General features: G+C 36.3%; 1 protein-coding gene across 3 annotated transcripts in view; it reads right to left on the bottom strand.

Moving 5' to 3' along the window:
* Positions 1-25,793, bottom strand: part of LOC111414183 (metabotropic glycine receptor) — a 90,505-nt gene extending 64,712 nt beyond the window's left edge. For 2 of the 3 annotated variants that reach the window (XM_023045427.2, XM_023045428.2), the window contains exon 1: positions 24,669-25,793. In XM_023045427.2, coding sequence (XP_022901195.1) covers positions 24,669-25,632 — 964 coding nt within the window. In that variant the 5' untranslated portion in view covers positions 25,633-25,793. The remainder of the gene's footprint in view (positions 1-24,668) is intronic. The other variant, XM_023045431.2, reaches the window with a different exon arrangement.
* Positions 25,794-27,906: the final 2,113 nt, after the last annotated feature.

Here is a 27,906-nt window from a genome sequence, read left to right as displayed (position 1 = left end):
GCCGGGAGCAGAAGAGCATTTATTTTAACATGTGTTTCCGAGTCAAATAATTTTATTTTGATTTTAAATCTCACATTAAAATCTAGAAATGTATTGGTACAATTGAAAATAAAACTAATTGTAGACTGAATGTAAAATCCGAGCTAAGTGCCAAATAATTCATTTTCGCGTTAGGTTGTGAAATACGTGCAATGTACCAAATGCAATTCCGTATAAAGTGGGCTATCATTAGCTGTTTGGTAAAAAACGGGCTATGTGTCTTGTTACTCTCTGAGTTGTTAAAGGTTATGTTTGGTGATGAGTGCTTGTGATTAGTGTTATTTTGTGGGTTTTATAAATATGGAAACAACTGATTTAACTAAAAAACGTAGGAAGAAAGGTGAAGGGAGGCTAGCACAGTTTAATAAGAATCAAAGATCCTGTGGAAGATTACCTGAAAAACAACCACCAGGCGAAGAGGTAAGTTTGTTAGTTTGCACATATTTGGAAAGTTATCTAAAGCTTGTTTGATTTTCAGGTACAATACCAATGCCGTTATGACTGCAAAAATATCGGGCATGATCAAAAACTCAGTCTGTTCAATAAGTTTTATCAACTGGGAGATAATGTTAAACAAAATTCCTACTTAATGGGGCTGATATCTGTTTTCGGTGTTAAGCGCAGGCGCCATGGTTCATATGTGGATCCCACAGCAAGTAGACGCCAGGCATCTGTCTTTTTTACTATCCCAGATGGCAAAGGTGTTTGTAAGCAAGTTTGCAAGAAAACGTTTCTCGTTGTTTTTGGTATTACAAAGCGTAGGGGACGTTACTTACATTGAGCGGAGGGGAAACAAAATTAGAGAGAGAAAGTATTCAGCAGAAGATGAAAGGCTCATTATTGAGCACATTGCTGCTTTGCCCAAAGAAGAGAGCCATTATACTAGGGCTAAAAGTTCAAATTTGTATTTGAGCCCAGATTTAAATTACAACAAGCTGCATGCGTCTTTCGTGGAACGTAACCCGACGACTACAGTCAAGTACGGTTACTTCAAAAAAATAGTTCGACAAAAATTCCCAAAACTTAGGTTTCATTGCCCCAGACAAAATACATGTAATACATGTGACCTTCTTCACAGTAAAATAATGAATGACTCCGTAAACAGCATCATCGTAAAGCGGAAAGCGCACGCACAGCTATGAAAAATGACCATCAGGAGTCTCAAACTCCTACGAGTAATATGTGTACAATGGCAATAGACTTAGAAAAAGTTCTGTCGTTACCTGCGTTAACGCATTGTCAAATGTACTATTTGCGTCAACTTTCGTGCTACAACTTATGTATACACAAGGCTGATAATAATAAAGGCTTAATGTTTTTATGGCACGAGGGTATCAGTGGTCGTGGAGGAAATGAAATCGCAAGTTGCGTCCTCAAAGGTATAAAAAGTAATATTACTCACAAGAAACAGTTTGTAATTTGGAGTGACAACTGCTGCGGACAAAATAAAAATAAAATGATTGTGTTTTTATGGATTTATCTAGTATGTAATGGCTATGCTGACGAGATCCAGCATAAGTTTGTCGTGTCAGGCCACTCATATCGTAGTTGTGACCGTGATTTTGCAATCATAGAGAAAAAAAGAAAGAAAGCCAAGTGTGAAGTGCCAATGGACCTTTGCAGAGTTATTTGCAACGCATGTGATAAGAATTCGTTTGAAACAACCATGATGCAGGAAGAGGACTTTTTCAACTTTGCCAAGCTAGCCCAACTTTATCTTAACACTACGCAGTTAGAAATATCAAAAGTAGTTAAAGAAGAGAAGTTAGAGAACAATTATTGTTCTCGTTATGCTTCTAAAAACTGAGTATCAACCTAAAAATTTCGTGGACATAATAATCAAGAAAATCAAAATCTTATATTTCATTCCAAAAGAGTTCCAACATTTTTAAAATTTATTGGTTTTATTAAAAATGATCTTAATCCACTTCTTTTTTTCTTTAAAATACAAAAATCATTAATTCTAATTTTTTTTAGAGTGGAGAAGTTTCGATTCTAGAATAATGTTGCCGTGGTGTAGTTGTTAAATCTTAGCATTTTGAATATACTCATTTGCATATATTCAGTTAACGAACTTGCTCTAACTAGAATTACGTCTTCCAGTTTTCAACCCCTTACGATCCTACTTTCAAACAAAAACCTTTTACCACTTATAACTAATCCATCTCTGAACGTCGAGCACAATCTCTGAACGTTGTTGGGTTTTCAAGACTTTCTGTTATATCCTGCAACGTTGTTATTCAATCCTTGCAATTATCTTGTCATGTCTCTTTTAATTCAACATAAATTGGAGAACAATGAGTTTTAATTCTTGTTAAAATTGTTATTTATTTTGATAATTTAATATTGATTCCGTTTTGTTGTGTTAGAAAAGTAATTTTATATTAAATTGAGTGGGTGTATAAAACGTTGGGGTGGATGAAATGAATTTTGAAGCGAGAAGTGTTGGTAGAAAATGTGGAAGGAGGCAAGATGGTTATTACTATCCTTCCAAGACAATGGGACTCGAAGCATCCGGGGGTCTCGATTACACCCAGCGCAAATGAGTTTATACGCAAATTGGAATCGAAACGAGCAAGCGGATTACAATAAAGGTGCAGCAGCATGGTGTAAAGTTGCAACGCGTTGACGAGGTTTACGGAGATAAATTTTCGTTCTTTGAATTGTGCCATTTTTTGTCTATTTGCGAAACGGATCTGTAGATCCAATAGAATGAGCGTTCAAAACAATTTTTTCCCGGCTCGTTGATCATCGGATTTTCTCGGTATCTCTGCAAACGAGAAACTTCGAGTGCGTCTAAAAATTTCAAATTAAAAGTAGTTGTTCGGGGATGGCGACGACTGTTCTCCAAATCGATCGGATTCGCGCGTACACAAAAATAAAAACTCAACAAATCTGTATTCTTACGAGTAGCCTTGCCAGAAACGTGACGTGTTTTTTAACGGCACAATAGATCCTTTTATAATGGTACAATGAAAAACATATCCATTGTACGGCAGAGAAAAATTTTTATCAGGCATGCCGCAAGAGACCATGTGTCTCCAAACCTCTTTCAGGTTAAGTAGAAAACGATTTTAGAATACCCTTGCTACATGGTGCTACAAAATGTTGCAATATATATATAAATTTATTTAGAAAGTAATTTTAGAATTCATTTGAAGATAAATCGAAAATTTTTATGGAATTCGTTTAGTTGCCCCAGTAAGATTTGATTAAGTTGTTGGCTTATTAATTTATTGCAGGAAGTTGGATGCAACTTCGCAGACGGAGAAAAGTTGATAAATTTTTAAGTGCTTCCATTCATTAATCCGCTTAAAAAATGAGGTGAAATACGTCAAGCCAGAATTCGATCGATAGGAAAGACGTTTGATAAGGGGTTAATTTTTTGCTTTAGTAACATCCCTTCGGACGAAGAGGGTAAAAATAAATTAGGGCGAAAATATTTTGGTCCAAATTAGAAGTCGTTCTATTTTCCCATTCACAGAGTGACATAGAAATTGAGTTTGGCAAACTAGAATTCAAATTTCACGTCCGTTTTTACACCTCTTGAATACTAATTTAACCCATAATAAACAATGCCAAGTTTTCCAAGTCTCATTGCGGATTCATCTCCCGTTTGAACTTAAATATACTGAAAATAGATTTATTTACGGATAGATTCCGGATTAAATCTCCAACCGAAATCTAATTTCCGCACAACAGGTGTGTGGGCCACCACGAGTATTTCTAGATTTGGAAGCACAAACCCGTGCCAAAATCCCAAACGCGTTTTAGTATTTCATTTTAAACCATCAGTCTTTAAATTAAATACAAAAGAAGATATGTACACCGCGAGATTAAGCTGTCAGATTAACTTTACGAGTTCTACTCCCTTCGGGGATATTGTTTTCGTAAATCTACACGACCCTTAATATACCTTCCACTTAATCCCTCTATCACGAAACTTATGAAAGATGATACATTTCCCAAATTAAAACAAACCCACTAGAATAATTCTCTTAAATTTAACCAAAAACACTTAAACGAAAAGCTCCAATGAAATACTCAGCGTAATTCGATTCAATCTAATTTTTTCGTACTTCATCTAGTTCCAATCTCATTTTAACCCAACCTGACAAGAAATCAATTTCAAACCCAATTCAATTCTTCTCTTACCCTTTAAATTCCTTTCAATAAACAACTTCACATTCAAATTGACTTTGAAAATCTTACAAAAAATTGTTTTAATCAGAAAATTTTAACATGAAAATGAAAAACACAATAAAGAAATATATCATGTTTTTCTCGGACAACAAAAACAACATTGAAACGTGAAACGATCTCATAAACGATGAGTTCCAAAAAAAAGGCTTGCCCTAGAAAGCGTTTCAAAGGGTAGAAGAAACCTGGCGCTTTTAGTGGGCGGTTAACACACGTAATAGTATGGGTTAGCACAATCGATAGTGCTAAATGCATAGCTCGCATGCTGAAACGATGCCGATCTCATCTAGCAGTTGAGGTGGGCTATGAAAGAGAACTGGTATCGATTTCGTATTAGCTTATGACACAGGACCAAATCGCGCATTCGATTCGGCATAACAAACGGGAAAAATTGAAAAAAGCTGCTCGTTTTCAGCGATACGTATCGTGAATTACAATATATTACCGCCGCATTATGCACGCGGAATGCGGGATGAAAAATTGCCTCGCAAAGTCCTCCTGCACGTTATCCTGAAACAAGGAAACTATCCCGCTATCTGTAGAATACTAAGCAGGACATGTACATGACACAATCTTGATCCCACCACGATTCTGTTATTAAAAAGGCAGACTGTAAGGAAAATATTCCAACTTATTGCATAAGAAGTGTTACTTTAATATAAAACCGCTCTTTCAGATTGATTTATTACCCCAACCTTAATTATACGTTATATTTATTGCATAAAAAATTTATTTGCTCGAGAACAAACGACACGTAATTTTCATAACTATGTAAACAGAACAACTCTGTGTTGCCTTTGTGCAAAGAAATGATTACAAATTATTCACTCGCTTTTCTATTAAATTTCTGCTGTTCCTGCTAGCTTATTACTAACTTAATTTTCAGCGTCGACTTAATAAGTTTTAGTTGTCATTTTACATTGCACTACTCAAAAGCATTATACATTAATTATTACTAAACCAGTATTATTACAATGTAAGCCTTCAATGTTCCATTTACTTTATTATAATTATCATAATTACTAAAAAGATATAAACAAGGTTAAAATGAGTACTCTGATTCAAAACGACAATCAATTAATTAATTAAAAGCTTTAATAAAACCTTAATTTTCCCAATCGTTATCAAAAGAAGTTATATCGATGAAGAACGAGTAACCTGAGTATGGAAGTTCTAGAAGTTAGAATAAAATATCATATATCACATTGAAATCCTTATTAACTGAGCTTTCTTTTAAGATATTAGATATTCATATATTTCGATTTTTCCAATATTTATCAAAAAGGTTGCAACAAGATGGTTATATTACAAACGTTTTAGATATAAGAATGGAACGAGGCATATCACGTCGAATTCCTCATTAATTAAGCTTTCTTTTAAGATATTACTGAGTCATATATGTTGATTTTTCCAATAGTTATTAAAAACACATTTTCTCCCTTAACTTTACTGAAGTATATGATAAAAATGCAAGGTAGAATATAAAAATACTATTTGAAAGGTTAATATTTCGTTAAATATTCTTTAAAGTTGTGTATCATGCTTTATAGAAACCGTAGTTTTCATTTTCTGTCACTTTTTCTCCTTTAATACGAATTTGAGTGCAAAGCTCGAATTTAATGAAAAAGAAACCTGTTAACGTGGGAAACTAAAATATAAAATAAATGAATCAACGGCGTAAGCAGGTACTTTAAGTTCTCATAGTAAAGGGAAAAGTGCAGTTCCCGAAGTAAAACCAGAGACAGTTGGGGTAGAGTTCCCGCCATTTATTTCCATATCCTCGCACTGAAGCGCATATAATCCCTTCGAGAGTTAAAATAAACTCTAAGAATCCGGAGCTGGGTTCGCTATCACCTACCCTCCTGGTTGTCGAGATCGATATTTCAGCTAAAAATTCACGAGGTGCAAGCAAAATAACCAGGTTGTATTTTTTTTATTCAAGTAGTTGTTCTTTTAGGCATGTTTATTGTAAATAATATATATGTTTATTGATGATGCAACAAAGAATTTACAAGCCCACAAAAAAAATACAAAAAATAATACATAAAAGCAAATAAAATAATAAACACTCTGAAATTATCAACAAAACCGGACTTAATAACAGCGCATCATCAAAAAGAGCCGAGTCAATGCAGACATAGCTTGTCTCCTATTGTTTTTCATCGGCCCTTTTATAATAGAAATAATAAATAAATTGGTTTCAAACAAGATAGCACTAACTATATATATATATATATAAAAAAACTATATTAACAGAAGTAAGCACCTAAATTAGTTAGCAATGAAAGATAACAATAATAAGGAATAATAAAAAAAAATACAACAAAATTAAAGAACAAAAACATAGCAAAATGAAGAAAAGGTTGAACAAGCTGCCGCGAACAATCTCCCCCTGCCCTGTTAGGTCATACAATTCAGAAATGTAAAAAGTGAATATTACCTCTTAATAAGAACTTAAATTTAAAATTTAAATTTAAATGCTGTTCTGCTCAATCAAAAGAATTTTTTTATAATATGACTTGAAACTTCGCTCACTCAGCTGCTTGACTGAATCAGGAAGGCTATTCATAATAGTAGTTACATTATAAGAGTAAGATCTTTTAAAGATTTGAAGTTCATGGCGTGGTATGCATAACATGTGCCGATGTCGTATATTAATATTGTGCACGTCACTGCGATACCTGATTCTATTGGCTAAATATGGTGGACATTTATACATAATAATTCTGTGAAAGAGGCTAGCACTGTGAAGGATTCTACGACGCGTCATATTCAACCAATTTGCCCAATTCAGAGTGTGTGATATGTTTTCCCGTCTTTTAATACCATATATAAACCTCAGACATGAGTTCTGCACTCTTTGGATACGCACTTTGGTTACAGAGTCTAAGCATGGATGATATAAAGCATCTCCGTAATTGAATATGGACAGAACAAGAGCTTCACATAATTGGATTTTCAAACGTTGGTTAAGTAAGCTCCTGTTACTGTACAATAATTTAAGCGTCACGTAGGCTCTACGAATTAGTGAAGAAACATGTCCACGGAATCGGAGTGCGGTATCAAGACGTATACCCAAATTACAGCACTCGTCCGTAAAATTCAATTTAACACCACCCACTCCGACACTCAGAGACCCCCTGACCCTGTTCACCACACCACCACTCCCAAATACCATAACTGCTGATTTAGACGGATTAATAATCAAACAATGATTTGAAGCTTCGTGGGCCAATTTGTCTAAATCAGAATTGATAGCTCTTTCAGCATTGTTAATGTTATTCTCATTGAATGAGTAATAGACCTGAGTATCGTCAGCATACATGTGAGCAGTGCAATAGTCTAGTACTTTTGGTAAAGCAGCCGTATAAATTAGATAGAGCAGAGGGCCAAGAATTGAACCCTGCGGCACGCCTGAGGACACCACTGCTGCTGAAGATTTCTTTCCATGAAGCTTAACAGTTTGTGACCGATTCAGGAGGTAACTATTAAAAAACTTTATGGCACCCTCCGAAAGGCCAATATGGTGGAGTATTGCTAAGGCCTTAGAGAAGTCCAAGAGAATCAGGATCGTGGCGCTTTTTTGGTCAATTGCATAGAAAATATCATCCGTGACATCGAGAAGGGCTGTCGTACAACTGTGTCTTGAACGAAAACCAGACTGACGGACTGGTAGAATATTAAATTTATTTAGATGCTGGGTAAGTCTAGTAGCAACCACTTTTTCCAGAATCTTGGACAATATAGGCAAAATACTTATGGGGCGGAGATCTTTAAGTTCCCGAGGGCTGGATGTTGTTGGAATAATCCGATCTAAACAATAATCCGATCTAAACAATAATAAAATTAAAAAATTAATAAAGGAGACCCTCCCATTTTAGGCAGAGAAAATTCTTCTAATTAGTGTTTGTGTTTTGTATTTGATTTATGTCGCCACCAACAAAAAGTTAATCCGTTGAAAAATCTTACTTAAGCTTTAATCTCACGGCGAAAATTTACCAACAGTATAATTTGTAAGAAAATCTATCTTCCAATCTATCCCGTTTTCTTATCACGTACTTTAAAAGTGAAGTTTTCCGAGTAAACAGGTTTAGAGAATTAATTCTCCATATCATGTTTACCATTAATTACGATGTTCCATCGTAACGATTTTAAGGCGCTTTTCTCGGCAGTCTTTATTATCGTGATATTATCATATAGCACCCAGCGGGCTTTCGAGTGAATTGTTAACTTTCCTTCGAACTTTATCCCAACTACTTAGTTAGCATGACCAAGAAACTTGACTTGATGATCCGACCATTGTTTTTACTAACTATAATGGGCTTGTTTTTTTTTTAAATAAACTTTGAGTAACATTCGTTGACAATGTATGTCCAAAATATCCAAAATCTACTATAATATTTAATATTAAAGTAATAGAGTATAATTAGGTTCTCGAAAGTTTGCAACTTCTCTTTGAAAGTTTTCATCGTAACAAGTTAACATAGCCGACGATATCGACTGATAATTCGGCGATTGTTTCCGTAAACTTTGAGTAGGCCGAGTAAAGGGGGTGAGATCAACCTCGAGGCAGTGTTAAAGTAACTGAAGTAGAATGAAGAAGAAATTTTTCGGGGAACTTTACGTGATAAAATGGGGAGGCGGGTTTCCCTATAAATTACCTCGAAAGTTGAAGAGGCAAATATAATATGAAGAGAAGCGGAACCAGCGCTATTGAAATTGAATCTGCGCAACTCAAAAATAAAACAGGTCAACTTTAAAATTTAATATGTGCAGACTTGTTTTTGTTTGTTTTCCCCGGAAACGTCTATTTCCGGTCGTAACATGTTTTATATCATTTCATTTTCACATTACTCAGCCGCGCTGTATTCCTCCAATTCATCAAAATTTCTAAGCGAAACCGCCTACGTCAACGTTCTTGTCACATGTGACGTTTATTTAAGCCTTGATTACGTAATAACGCCGAAGAACGGCTTTGTCTAAATGACGCAGATTCCAAGGATGGAAATTATGAGTTTGAACTTCGAAAGTCGTAAAAGAGAACGATGGATATTGACAACATACGCCCGTCGAAAACAAGATGATCAGTCAACTGCTGAAAATTGAAAGAATGATTCTCTCCAACGTTTCAAAATATCTATTATTAAATCCTAAAATAAAGTAATTCATTTTAAAAAGCTTGTCGTTTTAGTTTTTCTTTTTCATTAGTTCCTCCGACGACTCTAGAAGCGGTTAGCAAACAAATCTTGCGCGGTTAAACTAAAACAAACACGGGAGGTTTGAGTATCCGCTTAAACAGGAATTAACATGCAGGGGAAGTCGGAAAATTTAAAAGAGCCTTAACTTCGTGCCATGGTGGTCCATACATAATCCGGTTTGGAAATCGATGCAATTTGAATGCGGCGCAATTACAAGAAGCTAAATTAGGCGTGAAATATCGGACGTTGAGGGATTTGCAAAATCAAAATCGAATGGCTATCCCATTCTGCTGAAATTTATAATGGGAGTACCAAATTGCAATGAGTCAGCGACAAATGGAAAATATTAACTAATCGGTTTGATTTGCTGCACGGATCGATGATATTGCAGTATCGAAACACCACTCGCTTTACAATTTTAACTTTTAAGATGTGCTTTCATTGTTTAATTATATAGAAAATTAATGCTATGTCGCAATTCAAAACAGCTACTCATTTCCGACAGAACAATGCAATTAAACACTCCATCCCATTTTGCGGCACATGAAAAGGTTCTATCACTATGTACTATTAATGGTGCTCCATCTGGATTTGCATTCACTTTTAAATTACTACAATCGGCACCGATTGCTTTGTGTACCGTTTCCGATGAGTCAATTTCAGAGGTAATTGCTCTATATTGACCGTACCTATCGCTGATCGCGAATGCAACTCGCGGTCGCATCGCTTCTGATTACTCCCGACCCTTGAGCCGGAAACTTCCTCTTCTGATTTGCATCAGATAACATGCATTTAATTACTTACCTTCATTTAAAATTCAATTTATTATCATGTCATGAACATGCCTTTCTAATTCATAGAATATCATCAACATTTACATTTTAGAATCATAATTAGTTCTATGCCTAAATCTATATGTATATTTTGGAATAAATTTAACACTGTTTACTAAATATCGAACATCTCAATTCTCGTTCTTATCTTTTATCAAACAAAGATACAATTAAACTAAAATTAGAACTAACACTAGAAACTTTCGGGTTTTGCCGTGCGTCTTTTAATAAAAGGTTTGACGTTTCGGATGCCATGTTGCAACCTTCGAGGCGTGCTGCAGAAGAATGGATACACTTCGAGGGACATCAACCAGGCCATCAAGCAGCGAAAGCAGAAAGAAGACACGGTAAGTACAAAACCACTTGGATTTATCTGTCTTCCCTATGTTTCAGGTGTAACGGAACGAATTGCTAGGCACCTCAAGAAGAACGACATCGTAGTGCGGTACGGCACGGTCAGCAAAATTCAGAACACACTCCCGATAGCCAAGGACAAACTAACACCATTAAAAGGAGCAGGAGTCTATCGACTATCGTGTAGTTGTGGGAAGGTTTATGTTGGCCAAACTGGACGCAACGTCGAGTGCCGCATCAAGGAGCATGAGAGGGATGTAAGGCTGAAGAAGATCCAGCAGTCGGCGGTTGCGGAACATTGCCATGCAGAGGGGCACCGAATAGACTTCGAACAAACAAAGGTGCTGGCTAGGGACAACAGATACTACCAAAGACTGACAAGAGAAGCCATAGAGATTCACCGACATAAAAATAACGTCAACAGAGAGGATGGCTGGGAGTTTAGCAGAACATGAAAGATGGTGGTGAACACGAAGACCTCTTCCCGCCTCACACCGGACGCGATGCAATTAGTTATTAATTAGTTTGTAATTAGCGTTAACTGATTATTAATTAGTTTTTCCGACTTATATATAGTTACCGATTTTTGATCTCGTCACTTCGAACCAGTTTCTGAAGAAGGTTGCAACATGGCATCCGAAACGTCAAACCTTTTATTAAAAGACGCACGGCAAAACCCGAAAGTTTCTAGTGTTAGTTCTAATTTTAGTTTAATTCACACCGGCCGTGAAAGCCTTCGTACTTAAAGATACAATTATTAAAATATTATATATATTAAGTACCATCAACAGTACTTATGGCCTAAATGATTTCTTCCATAAATTTCAAGCAGGGTAGACTTGGTTTTCTGCAAAAGTGACAGAGAGCTTTTTTGAAGCAGCAGTCATTTAACAGGAAGACATTTTGGACAAGAAGAAGCATTTCAAACTTGTGTTCATGCCATACTTGGTCAAAGGTTTGCGCCACATCCAGAAACCTACTTTTCTTGTATCCATCGAAAAATTGATGGATTAAATAATTCTGTAAATCCAAATTGATGATCTTAGTATTTTAAGTACTAATTTATCAAATATTTTAGACTCCAAACCCCACACATGAACTTCCACCCACAAACTCTGCAATAAAGTAGTTTTTTTGATGTTTAAAGCTAATGGTGAAAACGATTAAACGTTTTTAATTATATTGGACAAGATTGAATTTAAGTTTTGACTAAATTTAGTTTAAATATATTGAGTGATTTTGGGTGGCTTGAGTTAAGCCGGCTTAGGTTTACTCTCTTCGTAGTTCAATCGTTGGTAGAATAATATTTGCTACATGAGTCGAGTCCAGTATATCGATTCTCGGTAGTATCTCATCGTGGAAATCTTGCAAGGAAAAATATTCTATCGAAATTTTCAATTTCTAAATAAATATTACTCGAATGAACATTAGCGGCATTAAGTGGAGGCGTTTCATGTATAATATAGAGGTGATTTCGAGGGAGATAAAGTGGTGCGTGTTAGGGAGGTATTTTTTAGGCACAGCACGAGACCAATATCTAGTGTAAAGCTCGTACGCGTCCTGGTCATTTATTACGAATTCTGATTTGGTCGTTTTGGCTATACTTTCAGTGCAATATCCTCCCGTTTTATGTGCACTCATACTTTTCGAGTAATAAACAAAATTAGTAGCCATGTTTCAAGAGCCGGTTAACTGAGCTTCTAAAGTTCCACTGGAACGGGTCGTAATGAAAATATACGCTTTAGCTTTTTTCGGAACGCATTAAAGTTTTTCACTTCATTTAAGCCGGAAGAGACATCGAAATTTAACCGGTTAAAACAAATGAGTGAAAAAAGTGGAGTAGACGTCTGGGTTAAACGGAAGATAGAAGTGTTTTATATAGATACACAAAGTTACGTTACAAGGGAGTGGAACAACGGGGTATAACGCTAAGCCGTGGGTTGTCAAAAACACAGAGAATTATGTTTCGTTTCACGTAGACGAATATATACCCGCGCAAAGTAAAAGCTTTCTGCTGTCTGCTCAATTTTGATACAAAGTCGTACACGCCATTCTGCATCCACTGCTGCCGTTCCCTCCGCGACGTTACGCTGGAGATTGGAACCGGAGGCAGCAATGAAATAATATTTTGTCAAAGGAGCCGTACGTTTGCGCACATCAAAGCTTAAACAAACGACGTACCAGATTATGCGAAAATAAATCATTCACATTGCGCTAAATTCCTCATTTCCTATTCGCTTTACCGTATCTCTGATCTCAATACAACGGTTATCATCAAAGCCTACATTCGATATAGGATATACAACGTAACCCTATATTTTATTTGGTCATTTTATAACTTTCAACTTGAACCGTTGCATCACATCTTTGACACTTTATAATTAAACTGTAATATAACTTTTATCGTTTAGATGAATCAATCAAGTAGAATTAAGTAATCTATTTATATCTTTTTGAACAAAGTAAGATGAATGGTTAACTGATAGGTTGCGCTAACGCATGTCAAAATCTCGACGTTCAATCTCTGATGGGTTCGTTCCCTTGTGAGTGTTATTTTGCTTAAGGGAGTTAATTGGATTGCTTCCTTTTGATACATGCGAAAAGTAATAAAGAATATGAGACCAGGCGTGGTGGACAGGAGCTGATGTAATTGAATTACTTGCTCGAAAGCTTCGGTACTTTTTGTTGAACGTGGAACGCGTATTCGCTTTGGCGTATATTTAATTTCTGGTCCGCTGCGTGTATCGAGTGTTAATCATATTGCCCGTAGCGGATTTATTGATGCTCCTCTCTGACGCGGTTTTAGGAATTTTTCCATCAAAGGGCTTTCATGCACTCGAGCGACTTTATCAATATCTTTATGAAAGGGTAATTGTTCTGGTGAAAGAGCGAGTTAATATTTTACATTGCGGGAACTTTAAAGCGGGTAATTATCATAGATTTTGGGCCAGTAACAGATTTTGACCTTACATTTTTACCCGTATAAAATCGTATTTTTACTCGTATTGCGTTTTATGGTCCGTTGTATATCAAATTTTATTCCGGTCCCGACTCTAATAAAATAAAAAGACAGATTCCTTTGTTCCATTGTTTTTCGTTCACCTGCACGAGAACTAGCTATTTCCCTCGGTGGCCTTTCTCCTTTTTACGAACTTGTTGCATGGTTTAACACTGTGTAGGACTTTTATGCTTGAACAATCTAAGGATATTTATGCAATTGTTAAGTGCTCGTTATGTTTTACATTTTAAGTTATTCAAACTAATTATATAGAAACATCTCGATATAACGATATAAATAATATAAACATATTGTTTTCCCTTTTTTTTTAAGTATATGGCAAACAATGCGTTACTTTCTGTTGGGCACATTAACACTAGATCGTTATTATGCAATTTTGATATATTTCGTGACTATTTTGTATCGGGTGAATGTAATGTCATTGCCTTATCATGCGGTTGCTATGGATGGGTATACGTTGGTGAGGCAGGATAGAGGCAAGGTTTATATATAAGAGGTTGTCTAGGTTCGTACGCAACCATACTGCGCATTACGTCACATGTGGAAAATAATACCGCTAAGCAATTCAAATTAAACAAAGACATGGAGCACCACATGGCCATGAGGTTGCGTGCGCAATCCGGGATCGCTTACGTCACGAAACACTCCTGCTCTTGCCCCTCGCCCACAAACTAAAATCAAAGTATTGCAGCATAGGAACTTAGACAACCTTTAATATATAAACCTTGGGATAGAGGTGCTCGTGGGGGTGGCGTGGGATGTTATATCTCTAAAAGCCTTAAGTTTTCTCGATTAATTGCTGAGCGAAACCGTGACGCGGAGATGATATGGGTTAAGTTACATCTTCCAAAAACATGCTTGATTATTGGTGTTTTATATAGACCCCCCCAATCAAACGTGAACATATTTGTTGAGGTTCTGGATTCGTGTATATCTCAGTTTTTACCAATATGTGATGATTTGATGATTGTAGGTGATTTCAATATTAATGTTTTGGATGGAGACTGGCTTTTTTTAGACCTCATGTGTGCGTACGGTTTGCTTCAGATTGTAAACTCACCTACTAGGGTAACTGCCTCTAGTTCTACGCTTATTGATCTTATTTTGGTGACGGAAAGTATTGCGGTGTTCGGGAATTTTTTAAATTCTCGGATCACTTTTTCACTTTCTGCGCCATTTTGCATGAGCACTTCAAGCCCTCTCTACTCTTTAAAACTGTCTGGGATTATGGCTCTGCAGATCGGGTTGCTCTTGAGAGGGACCTGGGGATGCTGCCGTGGATGGATATTATTTATACGCAGGATGTTAACGATAAATTGAGAATTTTCAATGAGCTGCTGCTCTCAGTGTTTTATGTACACATTCCTAGTAGAGTGGTGAGAGTATCTAGCCCTCGGCCTCCTTGGTTGACGACCACTATTAGAGAAATGATTAAACTTCAAGCATACCAGGCTGGATTCTCATAAGGATTATTATAAAAGCTTGAGAAACTATGTTACAGCCGCTATCAGAAGGGAAAAAAGGGCCTACTTTGACTCGCAGCTCTCCCCAAACACTTCCTCCGAGTATTGGCGTCGCATTAGGGAAAACGTAAATATTACTAAAGGTAAGGGTATTATCCCGGAGTCGTTGGCCAATGCAAATGAGATTGCGAGTCACTTCCTTGTTGTTATTGTAGTATTGATGTGTATCAATACTACAATAACAACAAGGCTACTGCTTTTCAAACTGAATTCTCCTTCTGGGCTATAACGGAGAACGATCTATACTCCACGTTGATTAGTATCTCTTCCAATGCCGTTGGAGTCGATGGCATAGCACTAAAATTTGTTAAGATGTGTTTTCCTTTTATATCTAGATATATTTTACATATCGTAAATTTCTGTTTAACAGAAAATGTATACCCTACCATCTGGAAACAGTCTATTGCAGTTGCAATACCCAAAAAACCAAATCCTTCCAATTATAGCGATTTAAGACTCATTTGTCTTCTACCCGGCCTTTCCAAGGTTGTTGAAAAAATTGTGGATCGTCAGCTGCGAACACACCTAACTCAATATAATCTTCTGCCTGATTCCCAATCGGGTTTTCGTCCGGGTTTTTCGTGCGCTACTTCTCTTTTAAACCTTACGGATGACATTGTGCGCTCCTCTGATTCTGGCCTTGTTACGGCCCTGGTGACACTTGACTATTCTAAGGCATTTGACACTATCAATCATCAAATGTTGTTTGCTGTTCTTAGGTTTATGGGTTTTAGCCGTGAATCCGTTGATTTCTTTCGACATTATTTGGAGGGCTTTAGGTAGGAATTTTACACTCCTACAGGTGTGCCGCAGGGTAGTATTTGCGGTCCTATCCTATTTGTCCTATATACTAGTACCTTCTCGTCACACGTCCGTTACTGTAAATTACAAACTTATGCGGATGATACACAACTATATTTGAGTTTTCCGTTGTCGGAGATTGAAAGTGCAAATAGTCGGGTGGTGAATGTATCGCAAGGGCACGGTCTATTGATTAATGGTACGAAATCATCAGCTATTATATTCGGTAGAAGTAAAGACCTTGGTCCTGCCAGAGCATCATTGAGCATTCGTGTGGGCGGCGATGAATTGCGCGTAGTTGATACTGTAAAACTCTTGGGGGTATGGCTGGATTCGGATATGCGTTTTAATACACATATCAATCACTTAATTAGATGTTCGTATGCCACGCTAATGTCTTTATACGCCAACCGTCACATTTTAAGCACGCAAAGTAGAGCCTTGCTCACTGACACGTTGATACTTTCTCGGTTTAATCACCGCAACGCTGTTTATGGACCTCATCTGCGTGCAGGTCCAACGAGCCTCCGTTTGATATTTGGTATACGTCGAAATCAAAGGATCTCTTACAAGTTGCCCGAGGTACGGTGGCTGAGTATGAAAGCAAGGAGAATTTTTCATGAGGGAGTATTATTTTTCAAAATTATTATGTTCAAAACTCCGGCTTACTTGCACAATAAAATCAGATTTAGAACGGACGTTCATAATATAAACGTCCGCAGAAAGAACTGCCTGTCTATCCTGCCTCATAGCACATTTCTTACAGAATTGCTGATTTTTGGAATTCTCTGCCGGAAGCTTTGCGCTCTAAACAATCAGTGCCTGCCTTCAAAAAGGCATTTAAATTACAATTTGTTTTTTGATGTTGCTTGAAAAAACAATTTTGTTTTTGTTCTTTTGTGTTTTGTCACGTTTTGCGTGTTTTCTCGATTTATCTGTTTTCTTTTATTCTTTTCTTATTTATAGTATTTTCGGGCGATTGTGAAAATCAGAGTTGTTTATCTAAACCTCCTCTGACAATCGTCCGAGTTGACTTGATTTAATTAATAGTATTTTTATTTTGATATGTTATTATATGTTTGAATTAGGTTTTTGTTATCAAGTCAATAAATGAATTATTATTATTATTATAACGCACCTCGTTAGAGGAACTAGAAACGTTCGGATTTAGCCATACGTCTCTTAAGACTAGTTTGACACTAATTTTAGTGTTAGTTCTAGTGCGAGTAATAATACTAGTTTTACTTATTCCGTGTTCCAGACTTATGGCTATAACGGACAGTTATATGTATTAGTACGTAATATCGAGGTTTTGCTACATAAGAATTTGACTTGTGACGCGAGGCTTTATTAAAAGAAAGTTATTCTAATTAGCGACTGGGGTACGAAAGTTGAGTTAACTCGTTAATGATTTACTTTAACTGCTAATACCAGTTGGCAACTTCGGCTTGGGACATTGCAGCGATATAAATTAACCTCTCGTTAAAAAAGTTTTTTCAATTCAAAGAAAATTCTAAACAAATTCGAACCGCTTTTAAATTTGAATTTTCTTCAACGATGCGTTACGTACAAATTCAATATCTGCGGATCTAGTTTCAATTACAAAGTCAAGGGTTGGGGTTTCAATGAAAAAGTGGAGGGTCATTGAAAGTTCGACGCTTACCTCTCTTTCAACAGTTACACCACTCCAACAACCCGCTGCCAAATTGAACTTGGCTTAAATTGGTTATTAAAAATATAAAAATATAAGCTGTGGGAATTTTTCGTATTCTTGGATTAAAGAACCTATTAGATCTAACGCGCGGCAAATGGAACATCGCTCTCCGTCTATTTGCACTCCATTTCATCAAAGAGGCGAGAACTCTCCGACTTGCATACGTCCCTACCTACTAATTACTTCGTCGAAACCCCTCCTCAATATCAATCACGTTCAACAAACTAATTTGATCAAATATAATTCACGAAGATTAACTAAGCACTTCTACCTGATTGACAATGACAGTAATTAAATGATGCATGCCTAAATGGTGCAGGCGCCTAATTACCCGGTGACATTGCTGCATCGCCAGTGCAAATTCCGAAAAAAATACTAAACCGGACGTTGAAAATATCCCTCTACTAATGGTTAGTCCAAACGCCCACTAAATGAAACCAAACCGCACGTGGTTAAGCTCCTCTGCAGCAGATTATTCCCATTTTTTTATTTTCGATCATTCTACATTTTAATCTCCACCCAATCTGTCAATCAACTATCATTTTTTTAAACATTTTTATTTTACGTTTTAGGTTTACGTTTTGAAATAAAAAGGAAACCTTAAAAGGCGAAGCCTGGTTGGATTTTTAAAAGACGCCGACAGTAAGTGTAGCACGCGAGGACAAGAAGAATAATACGTTCTTTGGTTTATCCGGATCACAAATCGGATATGCGGAAGCAGCGCCCGAAAAATTAATGCCCCCTTTCAACCGGAGCCTGAAATACTAAAGTAATAATTCACGGATACGTGGAAACATGAGCGCTTAACGTATTGCAACACGTAGAACCCGAGGTTGCGACAATAATTTATGTATCGTATCTGAAGTTCGTAGACGATACTCGAGTACTTTCAAACATTTTTGAGTTAGTATACCGGAGGAAATGTCCCGTGATATATTGTGGTGTAACTTTCGGGGCCCCGTCGTGCTGTTTTTAATGTCCCCACTATAATGGCAAGCTCAATTTTTGGCCGAGGGAAAACTTTTCCTCATTTGAAAAATTACGCAAACAAATCAACCACCCCGGCACCGACGTTATTATTAGGTTTCTAAATTTAAAGAGAAACTTACAACTTCAATTTACAAACTCGTATAAACAAAACTTTACTACTTAAGGATGCTTACTTAAAACACCAACACAAATTATTCTTACTTATTGCACAATTAACTCAAACATTTCTATATCTTACCATACAATGATATACAGTGTGTTAATTTATTATCGTACCCGACGTCATCATTGCAAGTATGCAACCAATATTACAGTATTGCCTCGTTCTTATTATGAGGAATTAAGAAATAATTTATACCTTCAACTGAAGCTTAAAGTATCTTCTTTAAGATAATGTATTATAACCTGTTGCTATACAGAGTGTCCCGTTAAGCGTACGGAGCGGCTGTATCTCTAGAACGGTAAGGCCAAGAGGTTTGGGAAAAAAAGAAACTTAGATGATGAGCTATAACTTTGACACCATCATTTAATAGCTTGGATAATACCGCATCGCTTTTGTTTTGCGATATTTCTCATATCTGTCATAATAAGGGAGGGGGAGGCCAATGCGTTTTCATATGTTTACATTTTAATATCTCCTAGACCATTCAACCGATTTGAATGTTTTCGGTGTTGTTTGAAAGAGCATTTTATGCTCTTTTTAAAGATATTTTCAGTAAGACCGTCTGCTTTAAAACAAATGAGCTAGAGGACGTTATCTGCAGCGATTACATATTTTTGTGATTTTTGAAGAAAAGTTAAATGGAACGATACTATTTACTTCACAGACCCTTAGTCACCTTAAAATTTGCTAAATTTTAGTGAAAACCGCATCTCGATATCGCCACCTGTTCTCGAGTTATAGAAGAAAATGTTAAAAACTCGAGTGCCATCAATCGGATCCAGTTACCTCATCGAGAAAAACAAATCACATTACCATGGTAACTGTAAACATGTCATTTACTAACGCAGAAGCGTATGATAAAGCGTATGATGATTTATTTTCAATGTTTCAAACACGATGCAACTGCATGGCAAAAATGTGCAATGCAATAATTATGACAAAGAAAGACATTTTTCTCTAGAAGTGTTTTTAAGATTGACTTAGCGATTACGGAAAACTGGCAACGTGTAGCCCATTCAGACGTCTCTATGAATTCGTAAATCATATTGGTGTGCAATGTGATCCCACATAATCTGGAAACTCCGAAAACAATTGTCCACAAGAGTTCTCAAGAGAATAATATCTCCACCACGTTGTTTTACATCAGGCCTTAACAGATACCGATTATGATAACAGACTGAACTATTACCATTGACTTTTAAATATGATTTGGGCAAATCCAAACCTTTTATCACAAATGCTATGGATGCATGAAGCATCTGTCTACAAGCTGATGTAAACTTGCATAATATGCATTCTTGGTTCGAGCAAAACCCACATTGCTTTCACCCCTTTATCTATTGGGTAGACTAAACGACCTGACTTTTCAAGAAAAACCAATAACCAGGGAAAATATGACAAAACACTAAATACCAGTAAAAACGTGTCCAGGAAAGAGACTTAACAGCGCTTTTTTTTGCCAAAAATTTAAGTTATTCTAAGTGTTTCGGTTTATTTTGTTTTATTATCATTGTTGATGTTTCATTGATCCGTTGGCTTTTCAACACGCCTCAAAAGTAATTTTGAAGCAGTTCTAAGCTTGGATAAAGTGTGAAGGATTAATAAAATTTTTGTTCTCTCTTATTTGTTTCCTAAGGTAACTTGATCCGATTAAGATATATGAATTTTTAACATTTTCTTTTATAATTCGAGAATGGATGGAGATATCGAGATGCGGTTTTCACTAATATTTAGCAAATTTTATGGTGATTAACGGTCTGTGAAGTAAATAGTACCGTTCCATTTAACTTTTTTTCAAAAATCACAAAAATATGTAACCGCTGCAGATAACGCCCTCTAGCTTATTTGTTTTAAACCAAGCGGTCTTACTGAAAATATCTTTTAAAAGAGCATGAAATGCTCTTTCAAACAAGACCAAAAATATTCAAATCGGTTAAATGGAGATATTAAAATGTAAACATTTGAAAACGCATTGGCTTCCCCCTCCCTTATTATGACAGATATGAAAAATATTGAAAAACAAAAGCGATGCGGTATTATCCAAGCTATTAAATGATGGTGTCAAAGTTATAGCTCATCGTCTAAGTTTCTTTTTTTCCCAAACCTCTAGGCCTTACCGTTGTTGAGATACAGCCGCTCCGTACGCTTAACGGGACATCCTGTATAACTCCGTATCCGAGATATTTTAACCGCCAAAACTTGACACTTTATGCTCGAATATGTTTTAATTCAATCTCAATAATTTTTTAGGCGTCATTCAGGAATAATTGTATTATATAATAATTAAATTATATATATTGGTTTAAATTGTAGCCATTATGTTGTACAACTAATTCGAAAACGTAATTGTTTTAAAGAAAAATATTTTGGAAGAGGAACTAACTATACGCCTTTAGAGACTAAAGCAACAATTAGAGGGTGATACAATGTACTCTGTTTAGATGGATAATTGAAACGCGGTGGGATTGTGCAAACAAACAGAAACAGTGCCTGGTGCTCTAGATACTTCTAGTACACACCCGTGGGACCGTGAGAGTGTCCGCTTTATCTCAAACGTAGCTGCAGGGTTCGATGAATCAAACTGTTGTGTTTTGATTGTGTTCGGTATTTTTTAAACGGTGTATCCAAATAAAGACTACTGTCATCGCGTTGACAAAGAAAAAGCCCTTTCTATTTTTTTGCAATATCCGTGTAATAGATACCGGGAAATATATGTGACATTTATACGATATCGTTTATCAAAATACCTTTTGTTATTGATAGATAGGTTCGCTTCGCGCGTTAGGTTCAAACTTTGACAGAAACGAAGGGATCGATGAAAAAATAGTAACGAAGTTTTAAGAAGCGCTCATCTCCCACAAAGAATCTGCATGTAAAAAGATGTTTTTTTGAAGGGGAGAAAAAATCCATATATAACGCGAAATCTTTACCATATTTTTTTATGTTCTATTTAAAGATAGCACTAAATAAAAGCTCTCAGTATTTTTATGTTTATTTTTAAATTTGCTTTTTACGGTTTGAAAACTTGGAAAATTAATACTATTAAAGCCGACTCGACTGGTCGGTAATGCGATTTCAACTATTTTATTCTATTAAGAAAGTCTAATAAACTCAAACCGTTTTTGCAATTTGTATCTTCGATAACATTGTTTTAAAAACTACAATAAAAAGATATATATAAAGTAACACATAAATCATAAATAAATCCGGCGCATCCACCATTTCTTACAAATTGTAACATAACATATCTCGAAATCGGTTCCGGGGAAATTTAAACGGAAGGCGTGTTGAAAGAAATCCTGAACATTCGCCATATCCATCCCCATTCGAAAAGATAAAAAATGAAATATCTTATAGTTCTTGGCTCATTCGTGTGACAGATATGGGGAAATCCATGTGACGTTTATGCGTTACCGTTTATCAAAGTATCTTTAGCTATTGATAGCGGTGGTTCGAAGGGAGAGCGAGAGCTTTGAAACTTTGGGGCGAAGTGGAAATCGATGAAAAAAATACTAACGAAATTTTAAGAGCGCTGAGTCACGTCGTTTGGGAAACGTCTTCAAGTGGCGCGGAAACAAAGCAGCAATCCCAAGGGACTGGTGCATTTTCTGCCATTCAAATGTTAAAGTTATTGGCACCGGGGGGCGCCTGGGACTTTTTGCCGAGTAATTGTGTTTGCGGGAAGAAACGGAATTGGACGTCTCGCGCGTCCAATCTTAGGGAAGTGATGTATGGGATCCCAATTTCATGGCAGAACAATTCTAGAGCGGACGAGAAAAAATAGAGCTCTGGGAATGCAGTCGGGGTTAATTAAAACCATACGTACTGGTCCAGACTTGCCAGTACATCCCGCGTCCCAGTTCTGGCCCGATATCAGACGATCCTGCCGGAAATTAGTAAAGGCATCTCCCTCTTCCGATAAGTGCACCACGAATTTGGCCCCCTTCGAATGATAAACGACACACCCCTACAATTTTTACGAGAACCCAGATACATAACATTCCCCATGTTTTTCAATTTTAATTGATTTTACACGAAATTTACTGCCCGATCTTCCTTTTGCGTTATCGCCGTTCAAAACCTAACGAGAAACGACGTCGTTTCATTACCCCAAACGTTCGACGTTATTAGTTTTCCAAACGCCACTTTTTCACGTTTCCTATTTTAAAAGAACCACTACCTAAAACAATGTTTTTCATGTACGAGTAAAACTAAAATCATCCTGATGATGATACAATTACTTTAGAAACCGGTTAATTGAATTTTTTGTATTCATTACGGTTGATACATACCATCGTCAGATATGACGTAACTTTACTAACTCTGAAGGACTCCGGTCGCGCACGTAGCCGACCGCTCGAACACGTGTAATTGAATGCACGTGTGTGTGCGCGTCATAATGAACACGTAATCGTATCCGTTTCCTACTCAAGGTACGGATTTCCGGTACTATGAACTACCCTGATTGATAGACACTTTAATTCGTTCGCCAACCGTAAAAATAAAGTCTTAAGAACTAACTAATTTCAACAATTCCTTGAAGTGATCACGCAGACGAATGAAACGAGAGCAAGAAAGAAGCGATTAACGGGAGAATTCTTTATTATTTCTCAAAGATTTTTTTAAAAATACGATTTGATACAAAAAGCTTAAAAAAATTATTAATTTGGAATGTCAGAGGAAGTGGAATTAATAAATCACATCGTTCTTATTGCGAGGAGTTAAAAAATGATTTATATCTTAAATTAAAACTAAAAGCTCTATTTATAAGTGGTATGGAGGTAATAGGATTTGATATAAAAAGATTCCCAAAAGATAACTTATAAGGAAATCTATTAATTTTAGGTTGCCAGAAAAAGTGATAATTTAAAAAAACACCTCAACCTTATTTTGAAGAGATAAGAAATGATTTATAGCTTAAAATAAAGGTAAGAAACTCTATTTTTAAATCTCGCATAGAAATAATAGGATATGATATAAATTTTTTTTAGAAAAATCTGTTTGTCAGAAAAAGTGGCAGAAAATTTCCAAAAAATTTTCTTAAAATGATAACGCTTAAAATATGATGCAGGATTAAGAATAAATATCTAATATCTATATAAAAGGAGATAAAATGTGAGCCATCATCGGTTGCTACGTAAATGGTGGTTGGGTAAAGGAAAATTAAATTTCGACGATTTAATTAAAGTGCACGCGACGTATTCGGGATGAGTTAAAAGTTTACGGTATTAAAACAGTTTATCGGCGAAGTAGCTTATTTAGCTTGTGTCAAAAAGTCGTTCGGTAAACGAGTTGGAAATTTGCAATTCCGAGCAACCGCTCCCGGAATTTCAAGCAAAAATAAATAAGACCAAGACCATTAAGAAAATTCTGTTAGGGCTAATTACTGGGATCTACGTATAATTGCCGGAATTTTTCTCTCTCTGCCTGCGAATGGCCTGCAGGTTTCAGAGAAGGTTGCCAACAATTATGGTTTTGGTACGCTTCGACGGACGTCTTGAATTACGTTAAATTCTAAAGAAGCACGTGAAAATACAAAGGTTTCAGAGGAACAAAATTAGTTGCAACTGTTTTCAAAGACAATTCAGGTAATTAACAATAAAAGTTTAAATGGTTCTATAAAATATTTTTATATTTAAATATTTTATGTTTTGAGTACTGTAGAATTTATATTTTAAATATTTATATATAACGTTTCGTTGTTGAAAACTAGGTAAATATAATTGAAGTGTGCACGAAGCCGGTCTTTATAAAAATGATTTCCGGTTTGCTGCATTCGCGTATAACGATGAAATGAAAGAAAAGAGGTAATCTTAAAAAAGAAAGATACTTGCCTCTGCTGAACTGGTTGTAATTCCTGATGACGTTCTCGGCGTTCTTCCTCGCGATATAAAACCATTCTGAAGTATTGCTGAGATACTTGTATTCGACGGCGAGGTCCTTGACGAGGATGGTCCCTTCCGGGAGGCGGTAGGCATAAGGGCAGAATAGCCAATAATCTTTATACTGGTACTGGTCGTAACAGTTGCCGGCGGCGAAGATGTCGTCATCAAATTCGACCATAGAGAAAACGGAAGCATGCAGTAAATATTCGGAGGAAACGACGGCGGGATCCGAATATTTCCATAAGCGAGTAAGCATATTAGCTCTATTTACTGCAACGTCGGCTTCAACTCTAAATCGCTCTTGTGCATACCTATCGACAACTCCTTCGCCCAAGTTTAGATCAGTGCCGGCAGTGCAATTTTCCCCCAACAAATGCTGGGAAGACTCCACGATGCGTAAGAAATGTGTAACGATATCAAGTCTTTTGCCGCTTTTGCCTCCTGTTTCCTGTAGAATTTTCTCCCTCACCTCCTCCAGTTTGTCTTCGGCGAAGGGATTTGGAGTTCCGAAGTCATCGTCCTCTTCCTCCGCCGCCTCCTCCAACTTCTTTTTGCCGCGTGACGGATCGTTTTTATCTAAAGCTTTGTCCCCCATGTACATGAAACTCTTGTCCATGTACTGCCAGGTATTGTTACCATCAACCGTGATCCTCCTGTTCTTCGTCTTGTACTTAATCCCTCGACTGCCGCCACTTTTGGTTGGCTCGGTCGTCGAAGTTTCGGCCACCGAAGAAACATTTTCCACTGTTGGATCCAAAGTGGGATTCTGCACAAGATAGAAATCGTCCCCGTGTTTCCCGGCCCTTAGCAACTTACTGCGTGACCTGCCATGTCTTATACTAACTTGGTCCACAATTTTATCAACGGCGTTCGAGTTGTATACCAAAAAGATCATCACCAAAAATAGTCTCATCTTGTCTGTGGTTGGTCCGCGCCTGCCAAGGACCTCGGTGATAGGATCTACATCTTAGATATGAAGTTCTCTCCGTCCAGGATGCGGAAGTTCCTCGATGAACGAGAAAGCGCGCGATTTTCCGCAGAGAGTGTCAGCGTCCGCCCGATTCGATGTGGAGAGCACGACTGAGCTTTGGGGTAGACGGCAGTGGGGGTTGATCCTGGATGCAGGGATGCACGAGCGCCACCTGCCCCAAGACACCGTAGCGCACGCGTTTCTATGGCAAATAACATTTTCCCACTAACATAACCACCGTCAAGACTAATTCCCCAAATAATGGCCAACTAACTCCGCTGTCATCCGTTTTTTTATAAGGCCACACTTAAAACCTGTTGCCTGGAATCGGCCTTTTTAAGGCCCACGCGTTCCGGTAGGAACCGGTTTTATTGTAGCATCAAATTTTATACCAAATTATACGAAATTCGTGGATTACATTTTATTCGGGACCAATAAATTATTTTTTACCACATGGCGCTTATTTCGTAATTTTTTTTTATAAAATTCACGGTTTATTACTCAAGCGTGCAATTTTTAAAACGGGTTTTACATAATCTTTTACTTGTTGGAAGGTGCGTATTCGAAATTTGAATATTAAAACTACACTGTACGAGCAAACACTAACGGCTGAGTTATTACAATATTTCGCTGTCCCGTACAAATAAAGCAATACAAACAACGCACGCCCGACGAAATATTCTCTGTACGCGTTCATCGGCACAATGGAATATTTATTACGCACTCTCAACACAAATTTGCTTTTTTTTTAACTCGGTCGCTTTATTTTATCCGCCGCTTTTTTTTTCAAAACCAACGCTATCAAAATAAAGGGATACAGATTGAAATTAAATTCCGTTCCGATATTAATTGAAACATTACGGAAATTTGTCGCGTGTACCTATCGATTTGACTGACTTACTAGGTTGCAATAAATTTTACACAGATTTACGATATATTTTTCTAGCACAATTTTAAAATACATCAAATTTTATTATATAATCAAACAGTTTTTATTTAATAAAAACCTCTAAAAGGTATTGAAAGGATTATTGGTAAATATTTACACTTAATTCAATTATGGGAAAAATATTTATGGATAACATTTGAAATACAGATTTTATTCAATCAATTTTCACTGAATACGTAAAAATAATAAAAATATTGTGTGGTTTAAATAACAATTTTGAATAAAATTTTTATTAAGCATTTATTACAAAAATTTATCAAAGAATAATTAAATAAATATTAAAAATTACTTCATTTTCTTAATAAGAATCAAAAAATAAAAAAAATAGATTAATAATAAATAGCGAGCATTTTAAGATATATTTAATTGTGATTTTACCAAATATAATTTCTTTTTTTTTCATAAATACCATTGTTTTTAGTTTTTGAGAAAAAAATTATTAAACACCATAATACTTTTTATACCTTTTTTAATATTTCTGTGTAATTTTTAAAAAATTGTAAATATTTAGAAATAATATAATTTATAAATAAATTATATTAAATATAATTTTTAGTTTTTGCGAAAAATAATTTTATGTTTTTTATCATTTTTCGATTTTCATCGGTTATTTTTAAAAAATAAATATGAAATTATCAGTATTTATTCATAAACTTTTTAATCGATGAATCGTTTTTTTATATAAATTAAAATGATGTGAAAAATCAACATAGCAGTATTAATAACGGGGGTAATTTTGATACAGGGGTTAGTTAGTCAACGTGGAGTAATTAGTAGAAGTTTTATTAGTTACACTTTTTAGGAAGTCCACGTTAGGTAAACTAATTACGTCCAGGTTTGCGTTTCAGGAAGTGCACGTTTAGAATGCAAAATGACGTCGCCAGGCATCACTTCATAAACAAACATGTTGGGGGTTGTTGCACAACCGTCTGGTATTGATATAGCGGCACATGTAGATTGATGCATTGGATAACAGGTGCACCAACACCCAGATCTACGGTTGAGTACACGTGATCGAGCGCTATCCGATATATCGGCTGGGATTGCGGGATTTTCGTTAATCTCCTTAGGATCCGCCGCAAGGATAGGGAAAGATAGGGGTGAAAGAAAAGGAAGAAAAAAGATTGGACGCGGGTGTTATTGTTGTGAGTCGCCTTTAAATTTACATAAAATGCAAGGGTTTATTTTCATACACCCAGTTCCGCGTTTAAAATGCAGCAACGAAGCACTTCCGCCGCGACCGGAAGTAGCAAAAAATTTGTTTTAGC

Source organism: Onthophagus taurus, chromosome 8, assembly GCF_036711975.1.
Source record: "Onthophagus taurus isolate NC chromosome 8, IU_Otau_3.0, whole genome shotgun sequence".
NCBI classification, from domain to species: domain Eukaryota; kingdom Metazoa; phylum Arthropoda; class Insecta; order Coleoptera; family Scarabaeidae; genus Onthophagus; species Onthophagus taurus.
Note: the sequence above shows the minus strand (reverse complement) of the source record. Positions and strands in the feature narration are given on the sequence as shown.